Source organism: Diceros bicornis, chromosome 13, assembly GCF_020826845.1.
Source record: "Diceros bicornis minor isolate mBicDic1 chromosome 13, mDicBic1.mat.cur, whole genome shotgun sequence".
NCBI lineage: Eukaryota > Metazoa > Chordata > Mammalia > Perissodactyla > Rhinocerotidae > Diceros > Diceros bicornis.
This window is the reverse complement of record NC_080752.1, coordinates 44,492,138-44,507,534: the sequence shown is the minus strand read 5'-3', so window position 1 is coordinate 44,507,534 and position 15,397 is coordinate 44,492,138. Positions and strand designations below refer to the sequence as shown.

The 15,397-nt window shown below is 58.2% G+C and overlaps 1 protein-coding gene across 2 annotated transcripts in view; it reads right to left on the bottom strand.

Moving 5' to 3' along the window:
• Positions 1 to 307: 307 nt before the first annotated feature.
• Positions 308 to 15,397, bottom strand: part of PTPRU (protein tyrosine phosphatase receptor type U) — a 79,461-nt gene continuing 64,371 nt past the window's right edge. Inside the window, exons 19-30 of one of the 2 annotated variants that reach the window (XM_058553472.1) lie at positions 14,855 to 14,891; positions 14,114 to 14,211; positions 13,911 to 14,027; positions 12,980 to 13,134; positions 10,785 to 10,920; positions 10,130 to 10,279; positions 8,358 to 8,531; positions 5,537 to 5,677; positions 3,255 to 3,380; positions 2,980 to 3,137; positions 1,758 to 1,893; positions 308 to 1,513 (exon numbers count right to left, since the gene is read on the bottom strand). In XM_058553472.1, the coding sequence (XP_058409455.1) occupies positions 1,451 to 1,513; positions 1,758 to 1,893; positions 2,980 to 3,137; positions 3,255 to 3,380; positions 5,537 to 5,677; positions 8,358 to 8,531; positions 10,130 to 10,279; positions 10,785 to 10,920; positions 12,980 to 13,134; positions 13,911 to 14,027; positions 14,114 to 14,211; positions 14,855 to 14,891 (1,491 nt within the window). In that variant the 3' untranslated portion in view covers positions 308 to 1,450. The remainder of the gene's footprint in view (positions 1,514 to 1,757; positions 1,894 to 2,979; positions 3,138 to 3,254; positions 3,381 to 5,536; positions 5,678 to 8,357; positions 8,532 to 10,129; positions 10,280 to 10,784; positions 10,921 to 12,979; positions 13,135 to 13,910; positions 14,028 to 14,113; positions 14,212 to 14,854; positions 14,892 to 15,397) is intronic. The other variant, XM_058553473.1, reaches the window with a different exon arrangement.

Sequence of the window (15,397 nt, the reverse complement as noted above, 5' to 3'; positions counted from 1 at the left end):
CAGCAGGTGAAAGGCAGGTCTGCAGCCCTTGGGGGTCTCAGGATGGAGCCCACTGCCAGAGGAACTAACTCAGAGGCCTGGGTGGAGGCAGCAATAGCCGGGGACACTTGGAACCGCCTCTGCAAGTGGAAAGACCCTGAGCAATGTTCTGGTCCACACTCCTAACATTTTATGAGTGAAAAAACCAAGGTCAGACCAGCACTCAGGCCTCTGACTCCCAGTCCAGGGCCCCTCCACTGCACTAGGAGGCTGGGGGCAGGAGAGCAGGCCCCAGTCAGGTGGGTCAGACACACACAAGGCCACTCTGTGGCATTCAGAGAGCACGTTTATTTACAAAGCATTTTACAAACATCAGCTTATGCCTCGCCACAGCCCCCTGCGAGGTAGGTCAGTAGTCATATCTACAGTTTACAGATGGGGAAATTGAGGCACGGAATGGGGGTGTGGCCTGCCCCATTTTAAAGAGAACTTCCCACCCCCCATCAAAAAGTAACAAAATAAACAAAAAGAGCATTGATCCTCCGTCATAAAATATACCTTCTTCCTCTGAACTCTATGGTTGTGGGCACCCCTGACCTAGCAGCGCCCCCCTCCCCAGTGGGCAGCCTGACCAGGAGCAGAGGGACCTCAACCCCAGCAGCAGTCATTCAGCCCTGCAGATTGTCACTGGTCCAGGCTGAGCAGGACCAGCCAGTGAGGCCTGGAAGTTATAGGCAGAGGGGCTGAGGTGACTTCATTCTGCAGATGCTGGGTCAGGCAGGGAAGGGGCCCCACGAGGGCAGGGTAGGGATGGGCAGATCCTGGTTTGGGGAAGCTCAGAGCACACGTCAGGGAAGCAGAAGTGAGAGGGATCATGAGCAAAATATCCCCGGGGCTGCAGGGGGCAGTGGGTGGAGGGGGCTGCAGTTCCCCCTGGGGAGGCTCAGTCTGCTGTGCCCACTCAGGGCAGAGCCCTGTCTCCCCAGGACCCTCACGGACTGGGCCAGATAGGATGCTAGATGCCGAGCCCCAGTGCACTCTCTACCCATGTCCAGGCAAGCTGGTGGAAACCGTGGTCTGGCACACGCTCGGCAGGGCCTCACTCATCTCTGCCAAAGGCTGGGAAACAGTCAAGGGGCTTGGGCCTGGATCCCCAGGAGCTGGCAGTTCTGAGCCCCTGTCACTCTGCCAGGCAGTGCCAGGCCTCTCAGCACAGGCAGCAGGACCGTGTGGAAGTGGGCTGGGCTGCAGTCTTGCTAAGCTCCTCCTTGGCCCACAGCCTGCCCATGGGATGCGTCGAAAGGCCCTGCCCACAGCAGAAGGGGCACCAAGATGGCCCAGCGTCCACTCCAGTGCTTCCCCTGTGGGGGCTGTGGTTGAGGAGAGTGGGGGGCACAGGTCTTCCTCATCAGTCCGGGATGGTGGGCCTGGTCCTGAGTGCGCAGTGGGTGCCCCAGGCCAGGGGCCCCCGCTATCTTGACTCCAGCCCCTCCAGGTACTCCAGGGCCACATCATAGCAAAAGTGGTACTGATCCTGGGGAGAGGGAGAGGAGGAATCACGAGCCTGGCCCCTCTCTAGTTCTGGGGGAGAGAGGGCAAGCAGAAGCCCTGGCCCATCTTTGGAAGAAGGGGAAAATGGGGGTAACGTTTTGGCACCACAGGACTAGAACCCAAGGCCCAATGTGGGGAGCAGATATGGGAGAGCAGGTGCTGAGGGGCCTGGCAGGCTATGGACCAGGAAGTTACAAGTAGCTGGGCACGGGGGACACGGCCCTTACCAGGGTCTCCACCATATTGGGCTTATAGTTCCTAAGCGTTTTGGCAGCAAAGAAAACATCCACCAGGCTGTGGCAGCGGATCATCTCCAGGACCGTGGCGCAGGCGCAGAAGGTGCCGCTGCGGCCGCCGCCGTTTCTGAATGAGACACAAAAAGTTCGGGGAGGCCTTGGGGCTAGGGCGAACTCAGAAGCGAAGGGCAGGGCCAGGGTCAGGGACCCCAGAGCCGAGGGGCGGGGCCGGGGAACCCAGAAGGGAGGAGTCAAGGAGCCCAGAGGCGAGCAGCAGGATAAGGTTAAGGGGGCGGAGTCAGACGCTAAGACTGGCATCCGAAGCCTGAATGCATCTAGGAAGACAGAGCCTCCAGGAGAAACAGCAGATGCCAGAGAAACAGGCTAGACACACTCCAAGAGAAAGACACTGGCACACAGACAGCCACGGAGGAGGGCAGCAGAGCAGCAAGCAAAACCCGGAGAGCAGGATGGAAAAGGAACACTGAGAGCACCAGTCTCCCCCAGCAACACAGACACGAGGCACAAACACACACACACACTCCAGTCAAGCCTCCCACACACAGAGACCCTCCCACCCCCACCCCTCTCCCTCCTCTGTTCCTAGACTCCCGGGTGTGGGGTGCTTCGTGGGAGATGGGGGTCAGACTGGGCCCTCAGCCCGCTTCTCGAGGGGTCTCTCCCACTAGAGCCCTGCCTGACTCAGCTCCCTGTCCTTGCACCCAGTGTGCCCAGCCTGGCATGGAAGGGTCATGGAAGGGTCATGAAAAAGTGGGGGGAAAAGGAGTGACTGCACCCAGATGTGAGTGAATAACTGAATTTGTAAATGAGGCACGTGAATGAATGAATGAGTGGATGAATGAAAAAAGCTGCAGGAGTGCATGCATGAACAAAGAGGGGAATTCCATTGGCTTAAAACTTGTGCACTATACCGTGGGGTGAACAGTTCTGACAGGACTCTCTAAACTGGCAAAGGCAAACATCACACAGAGGCTACCGGGCAGCTGTTCAGGGTTGAATCTACACCCTGGAACTGAGTGGGTTCCTCCAGGGAAGGCGGGGCCAGCCCTGCGTGGGTGGGCAGAGCCCAGGCCACGGCCACCCGGGAGCCCACGGGCTTTGCTGGCAGCCCTGAGACCCTCCGTCACCCTGGACCTCTGGCCCCGGCCCATGGCTCCTGACCCCGGGGCGCCCCGCGGCGGCCGGCACTCACAGGCAGTGCACGACGGTGCGCCCGTCCCCGCTCTCCGCCTGCCACTTGTCCACCTCGGCCAGCAGGTGCAGGAAGGCCTTCTTGGAGTCAGGCGTGTCCCGGTACGCGGACCAGCGCAGGAACTGGAAGTGCCGCACCAGCAGGTGCCCCTCCTGCAGCTGGGGCGCGGGCAGCCGGCCAGGGCGACGTGAGCACCGGGGTGACCTCCCGAGGGTCCTTAAAGGCCGCCCCAGCCACCACCCGGGATCTCACCCTGGGGCTCCCAGGTCGCTCACCCGAGAGACGTTCTGCACCCGGAAGACGCGGGCCACCAGGTCTTCATCCGCCGAGCCCGACACGAACTCCACCTCCATGAGGCCATACTGCTGCCGGCCCGGCTGGGGCCAGTACTGCGGGCACGGCTGGGGCACGGCACCGAGACGAGAGCTGACAGCCGGCGGGCGGCTGCCGCTCACTCCCACGCCGCCTCCACACCCGCCCCGGGACCCCCACACACCCTGCCCACCCTCTCACTCCAGACTCACCTGCAGAGGCCCCGCCCTCCACACTCAGCCCTCAGCCTGCAGTGCACACCCGCCCCGCGGCGGCCTGCGCTGACACACTCCGGTCAGCAGGGACAAACCCTCCAGAGTGCGCGCGTGACACTGCCCTGCCGCCACACCTACCACGCTCACACACACTCATGCACGCACACACCTACATGAGGCTCCCTCTTCCAGGGATAGGCCTAGGTCACGCCCCCACCCAGCACCCCGGCCCCCTGGCCTTCTCTCTCACTGCCTCTGCCCTCCAGCATCAGCTCACAGCAGTGGGGTGTCCCTGATGCTGCGACACAGCTCAGCACCCCCACGCCTGCCCCAGGACCCCTCCATGGAGTCACGGTCCTAAATGCATCCCCCTAAGCTGCAGACTCAAGACAGGGGAGGGACAGAGGAGGCGCAGCCCCCACATACATACATACACGGGTCCTCCAGACTAGTAGGCCCAGAACCCCAGCTTCTAGTCTCAGCTCCACCTGGAGCCCAGGCAAAGCTCTTCCTTCCTCAGGGCCTCAGTTTCTCCATCTGTAAAATGGCCCCCAGCTCCTCCCAGACAACACCATGCTCTGTCTGCCTTCCTCTCTGACCACGCCCACAAAGAGAGGACACTTCCTTCCTCTTTTTGCCTGGGGTCCCGGCAACTCCTTGCACTCAGGCCTTTGCACGGACTGTTCCCTCTTCACAGATCACTCATCCCCCACCTCTTCACCTAGTTAACTCTACCCTTCCTACACATCAGCTCAGACACTGCCTCCTCCAGGAAGCCCTTCCTGATATACTACCCCCCAGGCTCCCCTGTGTCCCTGTGCCGCCTCCACGCTAGCCCTGTCCCTCTGTGCTCTCACTATCGGTTTTTGTACATGTTTCTCCCTAGGCCATGAGATCTCAGAGAGACTGTGTGTTCTCCTGCTGTCTCCCCACTGCCCGCTGCAGGGCCAGGCAGGGAGTGGCCCTTGAGAAAAGGTGGTTGAATGAATGAGCAAATGGGTGACCAGGGAATGATGTCTGTGTGAGCCCCGCTCTGGGTCCCTGCATGCCATCTTAGCAACAGCGGGTTCTTGCCACATGGGATTCCCTCCAGATCCGCGCCCAGGGGCTGGAGCCCATTACCCTGCAGTCCTGGGTCATTTACGCCAAGGGCCTAACTCATCAAGAGCCCGGTTAACCGGTCTTCTCCAGGCGGCCTTTAAGAGGCCATCAGGCTCATCTTACAGCAAATCCTCCTGGCCTCGCACAAAGATCTAGGGGATGCGGTCAGGCAGGGCTGGAAGGCCGGGCATCTGCACTTCCCGGGAGCTCCAGCTGTGGGAGCCCCAAAAGGAAATGGGGGCAGCCCCTCTCGCTGCCCCAGGCTGAGGTCACTGAGCTAGTGTCTGAACCAACCTCAATAGCGACTGTCACCCTCATCATCTTCCTCCCTGCCATGTTCTGAGCATCAACTCTGTGCCAGGCACGGCCTCCCACCTACATCTCACATGGTCCTGACAATAACCCCATGAGAGAGCAGGTGCTGTGAGGGTCCCATTTTACAGAGAAGGAAACTGAGGCTCAAAGAGGTAAATGAACTCACCCTAGATCAAACAGTCAGAAAGTAAGGAGGCTGGAATTTTACTCTGCCTCAAAGGTCCCCATGATGGCAGTTTAGTCCAGAGGCTTGGAAGGAGGCAAGCCAGGGTAGGGGGCACACCTCTGCCACTTCCCAGCTACGTGACCTTGGAAAAGTCGCTTCACCTCTCCGGGTCTTAATTTTCTCACCTGAAGCCCGTAAGCGCACAGCAGAGTCCCTGGCACACAGCAAGTGCTCAATAAAGAGCAGCTATTTTTCTCCAGTCTGACAGCCTCGTTTTACAGATGAGGAAACCGAGGCTCTGGGAGGGTGTGTGTGTGACCCATCTAAGGTCACTCAACAAACAAGTGGCAGAGCTGGGATCCAACCCCCGACTTTTAGAACATGCCCTTGAACACCCTGAGGCCCTGGGCAGCAGGCAGCCACCCCGCCCGGCCGGCGGGGCCCTCACCCAGGCGGAGTTGGACTGGTGCAGCTGGTTGAGCATGACGATGGAGGTGCACCCATAGTCGTAGACCAGCCGCCAGAAGTCGGGCGTAGTGCTCTGCAGCGGGTGCAGGGTCACGATGAAGGCCGCGCTCCGTGTGTAGCTCTGCAGGGCAACCAGGATTCAGCAGGCCTGTCCACCGTCCCTGCCACAGCCTGAGCCCCTGCCCCACCCTGTCCTCCCACCCTGCCCCCCCTGATCCAGACAGCTCTGCCCCACAGGACCAGGCTGCCTCCAGTGGCCCATTTCAGAGGTTGGCCGGCACACTGAGGCCCGAGTTGACAGAGTGAGCCCCAGGCCGCTAGTGCCCAAGCCTATGGCCCCCAGGAACTAAACAGTACAAGGTTCCCAAACGTGTGGCAATGGGAGCCTGGGCGTGGTAGGCAGCAGCTGGCCAAGCCTGCTCCCTGCCTCAGGGCCTTTGCATCTGCTGTTTCTGTTGCCTAGAACAAATTTCCCAAGCGTTTACATGGCTCTCCCTCACTTCTTTCTGGTCTTTGCTTACCTGCCACCTCCTCAAAGAGGGCCTCCCTACCACCTCATCAAAAATAGCCACATACACGCCCCCAAAACCCACATTAAATACTTCTTCTGCCTGTTTATTTTTTGTAGAAATTACTGGTGTCTGACTTGTATTGTATTTTTTGTTTATTGTATTATTTGTTTATTGACTGGCCCAACCCATCCCCCATATGCAAGGTTCAGGAGAGCAGAGATTTGGGGGTATGGCCTGTGCCCAGCACTTTGTAGGAGTTCAATAAATATTTTTGAATAAATAAATCTCCAGGTCGCTTCCAACTCCATGGATGAAGGGTCTGAGACCCCAACCCAGGGCCCCAGACCAGTGACAGGCACAGACTCTGCTCCCCTCCCGAGCACACCCTGCCAGGAGCGCTGGCACCCGGCCTTGCCCGCTTCAGTGCTCCAGCCCCCAGTCTCCTCCTGGTGTCCTGCCCTGCCCCGCCCGCCCTGTCCCCCTCCCCCTCCCGATGCTCTCCTCCCACAACCCCCTCCCTGGGACTCTGAAGGCTCGCTGACTGGCAGCTCCTCAAGGCCAGGCCCCGCCAGACTCCAAAACTCAGGCCTGGGCACCCGACGGGGCTCCCTGCAGACTGACCACCCCAAACAGACCCCAGCTGGCCCCAGACAAGCTCGCTGCAATCCAACCCAAGAATCAGGGCCCCCTGGCTCCCGGGTCTGCCGGCTCATGAGCCAACAGGCTCTGCCCGGCTGGGATCAAGCGTGTGAGGAATCAAGGACCCCAGGGAAGCTTCTCCACCTGACAGGCCCATTCCCACTCAGGGCCAGGGACCAATGTGACCCTCCCCAGCTCAGAGACTCTCAGGACCCTCAGAGGGCCTCCTTTCCGGCCTCCCCTCACCCCATGTGCAGATGGGCACACTGAGGCCAAAGAGTGGGCTGGGAGGGAGGTCACAGATTCCTAAGTCCCCATCCAAAACCCTCCAGCCCCGTATGCCACCTCTCCAGGACCCGGCCCCCTCGGCAGGCACACGCACACCTACACTCACACACATTCCACCAGGCAGGGTGACAGACAGACGGACCCCTCGCCCGTCACTCCCTTCAGAGGCTGGGGCTGCTCCTCCCACGCCTGCAGCTCTCTCAGGACAACCCCGGGAAGCGAGCGCGGGAGCTCTCTCTCTTTAGAGAAACCCCTCTGTCGCCTGCAGGGTCCCGACAAGGGGCTCTGGCCAGAAACCAGGCCAAGAAAGGCCCACCTCCCTCGCACCTGCCGCGGGGGACTCTCCCTCTCCACGTCTCTCACTTCAACGTGGAGGCACGGCCGGTGGTGACACTCCGGGCCACCTCCACACACTCCTCCCACGGGCCAGCTTGGGACAAGGACTAAGCTTCCTCACTCGGCCCTTCCTCCCTCTTTCCAGGCAGCCTGTCCTCAGAAGGTGTGCGCTCTAACTGCTCCTGGCCCCTGCCACACGTCAAGGCCTGTCCCTTTGGGGAGGGGTGGCCTGTGGCTGTACAGCTGTACAGGGAGGACAAGTCTGCCCAACTGATAAGTGAAGGAGCCGGTCCACTGAGCCACACGCCTAAATCACGTTCTCCAGTTTTATCTGTCTTTTTAAAAAGGGAACACTTTGATCTCCACATGTCTGTCTCCTGCACCCACCTCCCAACTGTTCCAACGGGAGAGGAATGAGGAGATGCTCACAGGCTCCTCCCCTCAGACAGCAGCATCTTGGAGTCATTCATTGCGCCCTAAAGCCCCTGCTCCACTTGCAACACCCAATAAAGGAGGTGAAGCCCCCTGAGCTGGGAGCAGGCGAAGGGGCTTCTAAATGGCTTCTGAGTCCTCAGACCATGGCCAGGGTGGGGCCAGGTAACCACTCCAAGCTGAGTCCTGGGGCAGGCTCCAGCTCGATCAGCCCAGGACAAGCTCCCCTGGCTCCAGACATCAGGTCCCAAGTCCCAATCCCAAACCCTCCCAGCCTCCCCAGCCAAAGCCCCCTGAATCACTCATCCTACCCAGGCTCCACTAGGCCTGATCCTGGAGACAGCCCTGCCTGAACTCCACCACCCAGACCGCCACTCTGGCAAAGAGTAATACCTGAGGGAGGCACAGGCTTGAATGCCCTGAATGGAAGGTCACTGGGGGTAGGAGGGTCACCTCATGGGCCTGGTGTCCAAAAAGGGCAGAGGGTCCCCCCGACCAGAGCCCTCAGCTCTGCTCCTCGGCTCCTGGACCCTCCCACACGCTGCTGTGGTGGGGAGTCGCAGAGCCCCCCTTGCCCCTCCCCCAAGCCCTCACGTCAGTCAGGGCCGCGTTGATGTAGTTGTTGGGGTCCCCGTCGGTGGAGACGAGGAAGGGCAGGCAGCGGTCGGGCGGCAGCACGTCCATGCTGCGGTTCTTGTCCCGGTTCCGGGGCAGCAGGGCGATGCTGCACTCCTCCACGTCCAGCGGCGGCGTGACCGAGTTCAGCGTCTACACGGAGCGAGGAGAGGAATGGGGGTGACGTCCAGCGCTTGCTGGGCCCCCTCACAGCCCTATAGAGGAGACTGGGCTGGGCTATTAGCCCCATTTTATGGATGGAGAAACTGAGGTCCAGAGAGAAGGGAGAGAGGGCAGGGCCCCAGGCTCCCTGTCCAGGCCATGTGGGGCCCGGACAGCGCTCTGGAGTCTGAGGTCAGCCTCCGCGCTGCCCGTGTAACCTAGACAAGCTCCTGCATCTCTCGGCCTCACTATTCCTCCACGGTAAAATGGGATAATAATATGCCTGCCTCCAGGGGCTGTTGGGAGGATGAAGGGAGATGATGCCAAGCACTGAGCACTGAGCCTGGCACACACAGGGCTCAATTCACAGGAGGCACAGCGAGGATCATCACTAGCTTATCAGGTGCTCTCATGGAGACAAGCCCTGAGACCCCACGTCTTCCACAAAGCAGGCTCCAGGGACCAGGCAGACGTGGTCACCTTCCTCGGTCACGACTCTGAACAGAACGTTAAGTCCAGAACAGCTGGCACTACAGCAAGCAGGGACTCTGCGTCATCCCTACCCTCTTGCCTTCACGCCTCATGCATCCTGATTCATCGAGTCTGTTTCTTTCTCTTGTTCTTGGGGATCCCTAACAGGAACCCCAGCCTCTCATGGTCTCCAGAGCCCAACATCCTTCTCCAGGAACCACAGGCAGCATTTCCTGTGACATCACTCTGTGCCAGCTCCAGGGCGCCAGGCACCGGGCATGTGCCATCCCATAAACCCTCGCATGATCCCTGGAGTAGAGAGGACATTAAGTCTCTGCCTGCCAGTGACCCTCTCAGACTTCTCTGGAGAACCAGCCTTCCCTCATCTCAGTCATGTGACATGGTGAGACTGGCTCTGCCCCCAGAACCAGGCCTGGGTCAATCAATGTGTTCCATCTCTCTGGCCCCAGTGACCAGCTCAAGGATGGGCATATGAGAGTCTGATCTAAGAATTTTGTTGAGGAGCATGGGAGCAGGAAGTGCCTTTTTCTAGAGTGTCCTGACAGTAGAGATGATGTGAGCCTGGCACTGCTGGGAACCAAGGTGTGGGTCTGAGAATGAAGCCAAAAACAGAGGAGCGCAAAACCAAAAACAGACAGAGACTAAGTCTTGGCATCATCATTTGAGCCCCTGGATCTAGCCATAACTGAAGCTGTACCACACTCAGACTTTTCAGTCATAAGAGCCATTGAGCTGGATTTTCATCACTTGTAACCAAAAGAATCCTAATGAATACGAACACTGCAAGGGCAATATTAACTATCTTTCTTTTCTGGATAAGAAAACTGAGGTTTGGAGAGGTAAAGTGACTTGTTCAAGGATACTCACAGCTCTTAACTAGGTAAGCCAGGATTTGTACCCAGGTTTATCTGACTTCAAAACCTGGGCTCCTAACCACTTCAATGCACCACCTCCCCTGCTGTCTCAAAGTCCTTCCTGGGAGCCCAACTCTGTCCCTCCTGCTTGGCCCTCAAGGACTCCTACGGGACTGAGGACCTCCCAATACACTATACACACACTCACTCACACCTACACACCTATATACACTCATGCCCCACCTGGAACTCTTCCCGCAGCTGGGAGGAATTACTCTGAGGGTCAATGCGGATCATCTCCTTGTAGGTGGCCTTGAACTCGCTGACAGGGATGGTAGTCTCCCCACACAGGCAGGCCTCCAGGATTGCATCGTGGATGAAGATGTACTGCTCCTGGAACGAGAGGCAAGACTATGAAGAACCGGGGGGGACTATCAGCTAGACATTTTGGGGTGGTGGCAGGGCAAGTGAGCTCAAGGCTGCGGCAGGGGCACTGTGAGGTAGGGTCCACCCACATGTCACTACGGGTTCAACCAACCCTACTCAAAACAACCTCATGGACATGTTCCCTTATCTCATATTTCATCCCTGTGAGAAGCTTTGAAGGTGAGGGGACAGCCCAGGGTCACACATTAAGTGAGGATACAGACCGGGTGTGTCTTGACTGCAGAACCTATGACCTTGGCTTGCTGCTGTTTGACCTCACCTGGCAGAACACAGTGGAGCTGAGTGTGGGAGGATCCTAAGAGGTGAGCAGGCCAAGTTCGGGGATGCAAAAGAACAGGGGAAACCTTGGATGGGGAGGAGCCTAAGGACACCCTTCTGACACACCCCACCAGCTGTGAGCCCCTCACCCAAGTCCTGGAGGGGGTAGCGGGGAGAGGGCTGCGTCTCCCACCTCAGTCTGGATCATGTTGACGCGCCGGGAGCAGAGGGTCTTCACGCAGTTGTAAATGTCCACGACGCCCTCACACTCCGCCATGTCCAGCATCACATCCAGAACGATGTAGCAACCTGTGCGGCCAGTGCCCGCGCTGGGGAGAGAGTGGCCCCAGGCCAGGTCAGGGCCTTGGGGAGGAAGCCCGGGACCAGGGAGAAGAGAAGAGGGGCCCTGGGGTGCCTGGCCATATCTACACCACACAGGGGACAGGGGGACAGAGAGGCCCCACCCCGGGCAAGGAGGAGGCAGGGAGAAGACTGCTGGCAGAGCTGTAGTGAAATGTGATAGAGGATGGGCCTTGGGGAAGGAGAGGAGGGAAAGGTAGGGAGAACGCAGAGGTGAAACTTAGCAACTTCGATTGAGGGCGAGGAACAAAGGTGATGCTCAGAGCTTAATCCTAGAACGTTCTTGCCTCCTGGAAGTCCCCAAATCTCCTGCCCATCCTTCAAAGCCCCACACACTCATACCTGCTCACATACTGGGTGGAGCCTCCCCAACCCTCTAGCAGATGTCATTCTTTTGAGCTCCCAGAGCAATGCGGGCAGGCTTTTATTAAAACACTCTTCCTGCTATGTGGTCATTGTTTATGTGGCTGGCTCCCTAACCCGACTGAAAGTTCATCAAGAGCTCGGCTGTGTCGGATCCATCGCTGGGATCCTCGTGCTCAGCACCAGGATGAGCAGAGTTGAGAGGAGCGGGGAGAGGACAAAGATGACACCAAGATTTCAAACTTGAAAACGGTGGTACCGAAGTGTTGGCAAGAAGATATACCAACTGGGTGTCCTACACGCCACTGTTGGGGGCTTAAATTAGTACAACCACTTTGGAAAACCGTTTAGCAGTATCGCCTAAAGCTGAACGTTCGCACAGACAGCAATTCCACTCCTACGTACGTGCCTCACAGAAATGCGTGTGTACATTGGCCCAAAGATGTGGAAGAGAATGTCCTTAGCAGCACTATTCATAATAGCTCAGAACTGGAAACCACCCAATGCCTACTGACAGCAGAATGGATAAACACACTGGGGTTTCTTCATCCAGCGCAATAGGATACACTATGCATGAATCTTACAAACATAAGGCGGAAGGAAAGCGTCAGACACACAGAGCACACGCTGCGGGATTCCATTTATGCAGAGTGCAAAACATGCAAAACGAAGGTTTAGAAGTCAGGACAGCAATTGTTCTGGGAGGGAGGAGGGGCGTAGAGACCGGAAGGGGGTTTAAGGGGACTTCTGGGTGTTGTTAATGTTCTGTTTCTTGATCTGAAGTGCTGGTTATTTCACAGGTGTGTTCAATGAATTTTTGTGAAAATTCATAGTTATACATACACTTATTATTTGTGCACTTAGCTTTAAATATATTATATATCGATAAAGTTTATTCTAAAAAGACAGTACGTTAAAGAAGCCTAAAGAAATCAAAGAGAAGCTGGTTTGGGGAGGGCAGGCAGGGAGAGGAAGAGTCTGCCAGGTGGCATTTGGGGAGCTGATAAGAACCCAAGTAGAGGAGCCAGGACAAGACACATAGGCCAAGGACTTCAGGGCCCAGGGGACTCCCCGAAGTCCCAGGGTCAGAGGTTAAGCTCTCCAGGGGCAGACTGGGGGCAGGAACGGGACAGGGCAACTGGGCCCCAACTTAAGAGGCAAGAGGAAGATGTGGAGCCGGGGAGGAGGCAGAGCAGAGAGGAAGGGCAAATGGGGTCACGGGAGCCAACCAAGGCAGGGGCTAGGAAAGGAAGGAGCGAAGGTCAAAGCCGTAGAGGGTGAGAGGGCCACGGGTGAGAAAAGGCCCTGGGCTTGGAGAAGAGAAGGGGAAGTCCTTTCCAGCACCTGGGCCAAACCTAGCACGCGGCAGGTGTGCAACGCACACTTGCTGAATGGAAACGAATGGAACTCAATCCTGCCTGGTGCCTCACCAACCCCGGACCCCTCCATGTCTCCAGCGGCTCCTCGGCACCTAGGCCAAGGGCTCACAGGTCTTGGGGAGCACATGATAGCGCCGACCTCAGAGCCGAAGCTCACAGGGCAAAGGGCCCTTGGGGGTCATCCTCTCCTGTCCTCTAAGCAGGATGAACCCAAGCCCAGTCTCCTACAGCGACCTTGAACCAAGCCCACTCCCAGCCCCTCTTCTCGGGATTCCCAGCGCCCCACCTGCAATGGATGACAATGGGCCCAGCATCAGGGGGCGTGGAGGCCTTCACGCGCCGGATGAAGGCCAGCAGCCCCGTGGCGTGGTAGGGGACGCCATGCTCTGGCCACGCCGTGAAGTGGAACTGGCGGACCTCGTGCCGGGCAGTATAGCCTCTCTGGAGAGACAACAGCAATAACAGTCAGAGTCACTGCTGGCATCTATTAGACACCTGCTGTGTGCCAGGCCCTGTGGTGAGCATTTGACCGAAGGATCTCACTTAATCCCAATAATAAATGTATGAGGTAGGGATTGATGACTCATGGCCCAAGCGAAAAAACTAGGGCTCAAGGAGGAAAAACTGCTTGCCCAAGGTTAGACCAGACAGATGCTACGTGGGACTTGGGCGGGGGTCTGCCTGATGCTATTAAACACCTTCCTCTGCCACCTGGTTTCTGTGTAACCCAGCAGGTTATTTTGACTCTCTGGTCTTAGTCTAAAGCGGGAAACTGTCTTTCCTCCGAGGATTTTACAGAGGATCAAATGGATCACGGACAGGAGGACATGGCCAGTCGCTGGCCCGCTGGCCTCTCATGAGTGACGTAACCACTCAACCTCACTTTCCTTATCTGTAAAATGGGGCCCATTAGGTGTTTACACCTAATCCCACAGAGCTTTCCAGGGCTGAAACAGTGTGTAATGGGCTCAGCCCAGTGCCCAGCACAGAGCAGGACCAACACCCGACAGCCACTGTCATCGTCTCCATCGTCTCAACTTCCTCGTGGAGTCGCCAGCAAAGACGATTCCCTTCCTGTCCTTCCACGGCGCTCACAGCGGTTACTGAGTAGCTGCCTTGCTGGGGAGGGCGGCGGTGCCCTCCTCACGCCCGTGCTCCTGGGCCGGGGGATGGGGAGGTGGGCTCTGCCTGGAGGGGCCAGGTGCCGGGAGACTCACCCGCTCCAGGGCAAAGGTGCGCACGACATATTCAGCCAGAGTCTCCGTCTTCACCAGCGTGATCTTGATGTCCCCGTACATGTCCGAGTCCTCCGGCCAGTACCGTGAGCACTTCACCTGGAGTCCCCACGGCGCAGGCTCAGCGGGCTCTTCGCCCCCCAGCCCTTGGCCACCACACCCCGTCTCCCCAGGGCCCTACTTACCCTTCCCACCTCCACCAGCTTGGTGATCATGACAATGCTGGGACAGTGCTCCTGCCACACCATGCGCCAGAAGTCGTAGACCATCTCGGGCTTTGGCCCTAGAGGCGCAGAGGGTGCATAGCCCTGAGGCAAGGTCTCCTCCCAGGGCCGGCACCCCCACTGCCCAGCACCACCACCCCAGGCCAGGAGGCTCCTGAGCCCCAGTGGGGGTTTGTGTTCACCCCACACCCACCCACCAACTGCCAACTTGTGCCTGGAGAGCCCTGGGGGTGGGTAGTATCAGGCTAGAGACCCCAGTCATCCTGAGTGGAATCCAGGAGGCAGAACTGGAGGGCTAGACCATTGGTCCATAGTGCAAGTCTCCAGAAAGGACAGACAGATGGACAGTCGGGAGAAAAGGACACAGCCAGAGGGACCCAAGCAGCCCCCAAAGTGAGATGCACGATCCACACCCTTGAGTACGGAGCCTGGCTAGCCCTTCTGCATGCACCACCTCGGAGACAGACAGATGGACCAGGGAGCTACAGACAGGCTGAGCATACCGGGGAGGCACAAACACAAAGAGGGGGCAGAGAGTGATGGCCAGGTTCCAGAAGACCCAGCCAGAGAGTAGGGATCAGACAGACAGAGACAGAGAGACAGAAGGGAGGCAGACAGGGACTGAAGCAGATGAGCAGGGAAGACAGAGAGCAGCAGGGGGCATTCAGCACAGGGGGGCACATGGGCAGAGGTGCCAAGTACCTTGAGTGGCTATGAAGTGGTTTGACCTGTGGTAACCCTGCAACAGAAGAAGAGGGTGTGTTAAGACCCCAGGGAGCAGCCCCTCACTTCCCCAGACCTCCTAAGCCCTCCTCTCCCAGAAGCAGCACACACCCCCAGGGAACTGTCCCACCTCTTCCCCAGGACCTCCTAACAAGGGTGGCCCTCTCCTCCCAGTCCCAGAGCAAGGAGGGAAGTGCAGCTGGGACACCAGAGTCTTGGGTCTAAACCCATCTTTGTGTGATCCCAGAGAGGACACGACTCCTTCACGGGCCTAGAGGGTCTCCCCATCCATAAGCGGGGGATTAATTATCCACAATCAGCTTATAACCTGGCTGCTGTGTGGAGACAAATAAAGTGCAGGGTCACTCTGCCCTGTCCCGAAAGCCCCAGAGGCCCTAATCACCCCAGGCCCCAGGCTGGGTGTTGTCAGCTATCTCAGCCTCCCTCAGGGCAACCAGAATAGGCAGTGCCCCCTCCCTACCACCTCAATCACCCAGAGCTTGAGGGCCCAGATGAAGGTTT